The 6,964-nt window shown below is 23.8% G+C and overlaps 1 protein-coding gene across 1 annotated transcript; it reads right to left on the bottom strand.

Moving 5' to 3' along the window:
- Positions 1-1,143: 1,143 nt before the first annotated feature.
- LOC127282634 (eukaryotic translation initiation factor 5) lies at positions 1,144-6,749 on the bottom strand. Its single transcript, XM_051307002.1, has 4 exons — positions 6,259-6,749; positions 2,417-2,952; positions 1,954-2,139; positions 1,144-1,827 (listed from the first exon to the last, which is right to left on the bottom strand). Exons 1-4 carry the CDS (start codon positions 6,746-6,748, stop codon positions 1,711-1,713), a joined length of 1,329 nt encoding a protein of 442 aa, XP_051162959.1. The 5' UTR covers position 6,749; the 3' UTR covers positions 1,144-1,710.
- Between the last annotated feature and the right edge of the window lie 215 nt (positions 6,750-6,964).

The following is a 6,964-nucleotide window of genomic DNA, read 5'->3' as shown; positions in this document are numbered from 1 at the left end:
AACAATCTTTTCTCATATAAGAAAGTGATCTAATATAACTTTTAAGGATTTAAAGAATTAAAAATAAATCATAATATTAATAAAAATAATTATAAAGAAATCATATTTAAATTACAATAAACAATTTTTATTTTCTCTTACTAATCATTAAAATAATGTAAATAATAAATAAATTACAATATTTTTTATTTTCACTAATTAGTTTTAGAAAGAAAATTTAAAATTTTAATTTTTAAATTATATGGAAAATACTTCAAAAAACACTTATAGTTAAAAATTAAAATCCATAAATTTTTAAGGTAGTTACTATATAATTAGATATATAATTTTTAAGAAGTAAAATTTAACTTTCAACAAACAATAATTTTTTTTAAATTTATATTTTTTTTTGAATTGAAATTTTTACATGTGAATGTGCCATATCAAAAAATTTTAAACAGAGGCACCATCTTTATTTATTTTTCTTTCCTTTTTTAAAATTAAGGGGAGGGACCGGTGAAATTTTAACTCATCGAAATTAATGTTGTTAATGTCAATTTTTTTTCTGTCATTATTTGGAATCTAAAATTATTGTGAATTATCAAAATTAAACAAAAAATAATTTTTTTGACCGCATTTTAGAAATTTTATTTTTTGAAAATATTAAAATTAAAAAAAAAACCATACGATTGATTGTTCAGGATCATGGGAAAAGTGTATAAAAAAAATCTGCAATGAAAAATAATAAAAATTGCGATAGAAGTTTAAATTTTTAGTTTTTTAAAATTTCGAGTTTTATTTAAAAATTATTAATGAATTAATTTTTTTTTCAATTTTCCATAGTATATATTAGTTTTAAATATTCAATATTAAAAAAAAAAAAAAAAAAATGACAACCTTAAATAGCCTTAATTTCGAAAGGTTCAAATTTCAGCCATGCCTCCCCTTAAGAGGAAAGATTAATGAAATTTCAACTCATTTATTTTTATCTCCTTTTTTAAAATTAAAATTCTTTAAAATCCATAACACAGACTCTAAAAAATCATTAAAAAAGCTTGTAATAAAAAATCACAAAAATAAATTTTTATTTTCTAATTAATATCAATTTTCAAAAAAATACAGAAAAACTACTATAAACTTTTTTTTTTAAAAAACAACGATATATAATGTGATAAACCATATTTTATTGAATTATCATTAGAATAGTAAATAGATACAATAGAGAACGCTTTTAGCAGGCCACCTTTTCAAAAGAAAAAGAAAAAAAATACTATAACAATATTTTGAAGAAAAGGGATATTTTGCCTAGATTAAAGAAACTGGGAATAGTGGACACGGGGGAGGAGAAGAAGAATAAGGGAAAAAGAAACATTTATTAATCATTTGAAAATAATTAATTCATTATAAAAAAAAAAGAATCAAGAATTCACAAAAAAAATAAAGATAAAAATGTAATTAAAAATATCACCGTACAAGAGGCTTGCTAAAATTGGATATAGTTTAAAAATTTTTTTTTTTTCCTTTTGTTTTGAATATGTATGTATTGCGTGTAAGACCGATGGCGTTTCAAACGATTATCGGTTTACGATTTAATATAAGAAAAATCTACATTAACTGTCAGCTTATTGTGATTCCTTTTTATCCTATTAAAAATGATCATGGTCGTCATAATAGTGATCTGGTTTTTTGTGTTGCTGATTATAGATAAATTTCCTTTTTTTTTTTTTTCTTTTAAATGTTATCGATGTCTAAATCTTCTCCCCCGTCGGAGTCATTTTGAACGGGCGGCTTTACAGTTTGCTGTTGTTGCTGTTTCAGAGGCTGTTTTGCTCTATCGTCGTACTCAATCTGAAAAAAAGAAATAAAATAGAAATACAAAATTTTACAAGGTGGCAAAAATAAATAATACACTTTTACTTTTGAATAATAAAATAAAATACGAACAAAAATAGATTAGAATATCGGAAATATTACCTCTAGATCATCGTCTTCTTCATCTGACTCGGATTCTTCTTCCTCAGCTTCTTTCAACCAAGTGATAAACGGCGCAGCCTTATCATGAATTTCCTGTGACAAGTCCTTTGAAACATTCTTCTTGCTGACTTTACTCTCCCACTCCAAGAAAGCTTTTTCCTCCAAGATATCAGAATCATAAAACAGCTGAAAAAAGAAAGAAAACTATTTACCATATTCAAAAGAAAATACTAGAGAATTTTTTTTTATCAATATAGAAAAATTGCATTTTGTTAACTATTTTTTTCAGTAAAAAGTGTATTATAATAAAAATATTTTTCTAGTTTCAATCGTCTATCATAAACGTTTGTCAGTTCAATTATTTCTTATTCAAATTAATAAAAATTATCTTCAAAAATAATTAATAAATAAATAAGTAGAATTTTCTTAATATAAAATAAAAATAAAATAATTTGTGACTTACTTTAAAAATTCCAGGCACCTTCGGCATCAATACATCCTTATGTAAAGCAATAATCTGTTCGATTCCTCTAAGAAGATATTTTTGTGCCTTTGTATCGCCATGTGTAAAGCGAAGCAATAATAAGCGATGTTTTTTTATTTGAGCAGCAATACCCTGATCGAAAAGTAATTCTGCAAGTACCAATGGTGCTTTTGTCTTTATTTCAAGACGTTCAGCCTCAGACACAAGTTCCTTTGGATTATCCAATTGACCAGCGTCACGACGACATTTCACCAATTTATAAAATATATCCATACGTTCCTTTTCAGTCTTTTCGAGATCATCACTTATGGTCATACCTTTTGCGCCATCGGTTAAATCTTGTAAACGTGCACGTACTGCCTCCTCGGAAACATCCACCGCCCAATTTGAATAATCGTCATCTTCGCTTGCCATTTTCACTGGTGCCTCCACAACAATGTCCGTTGTATTTGTTTCATTTTCAGGTGATGGAGGACGATCGCCATTTACGTCACCATTTTTCTTGGAACGTTTGCCTGTAATTTTTTTTTTTATATATATTAAATAATTAAACAATTTATTAATATTATTTCCACTATAAGTTTTATTATTTTATTTAATTAACATTTTCTCAGATGTTTATAGACATTATTATTATTATTATTATTATTATTATTATTTTGGAATTTTTATTAAATTTTATTCTCATCAAGAATTATTTTAATATTTCTGGAACTTTTAATTTTCAATGAAAACAAAAAAAATATTAGGAGCACTATATTGAAACTATATTTAAATTTTAAATTTTAATTATTGATTCTTTTATTATTTAATTATTAATTTCTTATGTATCTACTAGTTTATATATGTTTTTTTTAATAATTTGAACGAAAATATAAAATAATCAAGCACGGGACAGGATGAAACGGTTGATTTTTTTTTTTTTTCAAGAAAAGGCCTATTCTCTATTGTGGAAAAGAAAAAATCATAAATATGTGATTACGGTCGAAAAAAGTTAAAAGTTAGGGACAACATTTATAAAATTATTACTTTTATTTACAATTAACAAAATAATAAAATTTCATTTATAAATGTATTCTTTGTTTAATTAACTCTAAATAACCGTATCGTAGTACTCACAATCTTCATTCATTACAAAGTTATATCAAATCTTTTGTAAACGACAATTCGCATTCAAAATTAATATCTCCAATAAAAAAAACAAGAAAAAATTTTTATTAAATTTAATTTTCATTGAATTATTCACAATATATATATTATAGATATTTTACATTTTAATATTCTATTAAAAATAGATATTAAAAAAATAGATTTTTTTTATTTTAATATTCTATTAAAAATAGACATTAAAAATTTAATTAAAAAAATAAATATTTTTTATTTTAATATTCTATTAAAAATAAATATTAAAAATTAAATTAAAAAATAGATATATTTTTTTCAAATTCTCATAAAACTACGTTTTTTAATTAAATTCCAATTAACTATAATCATTTTAAATAATTCTTATTTTACTGAATTCCCATTTGACCTAATTGCTTGTTTCTCACAATTTACATATAAAAATAATTATATCAGTATTGATCATCGGTTGAATGGCAGAAGTTTTTTTTTTTTTATAGTTTATATTTTTTTATGTTCTTGTATTTTCATAGTCTCTAGTTTTGTGTCTCTTTTTAAGTTTCTCAAATTTTAGTCATAATTTAAAATACATTTTTTCAATTACTTACTGACATTAAATTTAAATTCTATCAAATTATTTCAAATGTAATTTTTTATTTAAAATTTAAATCATTTTTGTTATTTCTTTTTCAATTATTATTATTATTATCATTTTTTTTTTTGTAATTTAAAAACTTATTTTTTAATAGCTATTATTATTTGATTTTTTAGTTTTCATTATCTCTAATAAGACAAATTTCAAATTATATGTATTGTGAAACGAACATTAAAGTCAAAAGATATAATGAAGAGAAAAAAATATATATATTATGACAAGTGGTAATAAAATTTTGAAAAAAATTAAATTATGACAATTATTTGCGGATGGGAAAAAATTAGATAACATGAAAATTGTAACAAAAAAAAATTATATAAATTTTGTTACACAATAATAATTAAAATTTAAATCTATTTAATATTTTGGTTTTTGTTAATTAAATATTTATGCTTTTTTTTAAATTAAACCCTTGACTTGAATATCGTTTAAAAATTTTATATTCCAAATTTGGTAGAATTGAAAATTCAATGTATCTATTACCAAAATTGTTAATTTTTGAAAATTTGATAAATTCAAGTTTGAATTTGAAAAATTGCTAAATAACCCTAGAAAAAAATTGACCCTTTACTTACAACTTTAATGAGGATGAGTTAAAAATTCACTTATCCCTTTCCTTAATATTTGTAAATTATTCAAATTGTAAAGAAAATTTCATTAAAAATACCTAACTAATAGAAAATTAACATAACTTCTTCGTTTAGACATTATTTTTTCAGATTTCGACAGTTTTCAGAAAATTATCTTTATTTTCAGAGAATTTTTTTATTTTTTTATTTTAAAAAATTTGTTTAAACCTGAAAAATTTAAAGAAATTTAAAAAAATTCCAGGCCTTTTCCATGATTTCCAGAAAGTTTTTAAAATTCCACACTTTTTCTATGAATGACATAATTTCATTGCTAGAATTTTTTATTATATGCTCTAATTTTCAATAAAAAAGAATAGTCATTTGAAAGAAATCTTTTGTAGTCGAATTTTCATTATAGTTCAAATTTACATTTGACAGTATTCTAAAAAAGCCGAATTTTTATATTACAGAATTTTCATTTCTCCAAATAAGTATGTTTCTGAAAAATTTGGCCTCAAATTTAAAAGTTGACCAATCCTAATTTCGTTGTAAACTTTTGATTATTAGTTCATTTTAAAATTCGGATCTACTTGTTTTTATCAGATAATTATTCGGACAAAATGAAAGTTCTGTAAATTAAAAATTCGGCGTTTAAAAAAAAATGATGTCAAATTATTATTAATCTAAATAATAAAATTGTGATTTAATATTAATAAATATCATGTTACTTAAATAGTAGTTTAAATATTGTTCATTTTTTTTAGGACGCATGATTATGTTTTAAAAATCATTAGTTAGAATTTTAATTTTATGGAATTTCATTTGTCATAATTATTTTTGAGCCGAATTTTTATTTGTTCTAATTGATAGAATTTTCATTTGTCCGAATTTTGCAAATGTCCGAACAAATAATCGACAGAACAATTTTGTCGCGATTTTTAAAATCAACCAATCACAATTTTATGGATAATTTTTGATTGCTTGATTTTAAAAATCGCGCCGAAATCTTTCTGTCGATTGTTTGTTCGGACATTTGCAATTCCGGACAAATGAAAATTCTATCAATTAAAAATTCTGTTAAATGATTTTTCGATTAAATAAAAATTGTGTAATATGAAAAATCGGTTATATGAAAATTATATCAAATAATAATTCGAACAAATGAAAATTCATTTGAAAGAAAATTCTATGCAATGAAATTCTAGCCAATAAAAATTCTTTAAAATGCCTATTATGTTAAATAAAAAATTCGAGCAAATAAAAATTCTCGGTGAATTTTCGGTTATATAAAAATTCTCTAATATAGAAAATCGTTTTTAATGAAAATATTGCAAAATACTAATTCGGACAAATAAAAATTTGGCTCAAAATGAATTAAGACAAATAAAAATTTCATAAAGAAAGCGTAGCGATCCTATGTTTAGGCGTCTCGATAAATAAAAAAGTAAAATTGAAATTATTAATTTTGTACGTACCACGTTTACCCTCAGTGAGTGAACTGCCTTGAGCTGCAGGATTCAAACTAGGAGGATTTTTCAGAATATAAGTGTTGAGCTTGTGATTTGTCTCGAGTAATCCATGATGACCGCATGCTTTACAGCCCTGTGAGATGGTGCCTTTCTTTGCGCTAACCAAAAGTTCAGTCTCAGGATTGTCACAAGATGGACATAGGACATATTTTCGAATAAAACCATCGAGTAGATCTTGCAATTTGGTCGCATCATGCGAACCATTAACGATAAATCTCTCATTCTTAAAGTCAAACTGAGTTTGTGCACCGAGTTCACATCCAAAGTATTTGGTCGGATAAGTGGCCGGTCTACCAATGGCTTTCGCCACTTCAACCATATTAACAATGACAGTTTTTATGCCATTTCCTTTGCCCTCGACTTTGGCTTGAATTCTGGGCATTTTATAGCGATAGAAAGCATCGCTAACATTGCGATTAACATTGAGGCTACCCATCTTGATTGTTTGTTTCTTGTTCTTATTATTATTATTATTACTATTATTTTCCGCCTCTTAAAAACCCCACAAACTCGTCAATTTATTGAATGATATTTTTTTTTTTGACGAAAAGCCGTTGTCGAGTGTTTTAAACTTTTTTATATTAAAAACAAACAAAAAAAAAAAAAATTTTTTTTCAGCTAGGAGTCAAATTTTTGCGAAGAAGAAATTGCC

This window comes from Leptopilina boulardi, unplaced genomic scaffold (assembly GCF_019393585.1).
Source record: "Leptopilina boulardi isolate dan_hultmark-lab unplaced genomic scaffold, ZJU_Lbou_2.1 LbouV2_300, whole genome shotgun sequence".
NCBI lineage: Eukaryota > Metazoa > Arthropoda > Insecta > Hymenoptera > Figitidae > Leptopilina > Leptopilina boulardi.
The sequence above is the reverse complement of the archived record's forward strand: the minus strand, read 5'-3'. Positions and strand labels throughout refer to the sequence as shown.

Coding starts and splice junctions, on each gene's coding strand:
- LOC127282634 (XM_051307002.1), bottom strand. CDS start 6,748: ATGGGTAGCCTCAATGTTAATCGCAATGTTAGCGATGCTTTCTATCGC. Junction 2,953..6,258: donor ACTCACTGAGGGTAAACGTG/GTACGTACAAAA, acceptor AAAAAATTACAG/GCAAACGTTCCAAGAAAAAT. Junction 2,140..2,416: donor AGGTGCCTGGAATTTTTAAA/GTAAGTCACAAA, acceptor TTCTTTTTTCAG/CTGTTTTATGATTCTGATAT.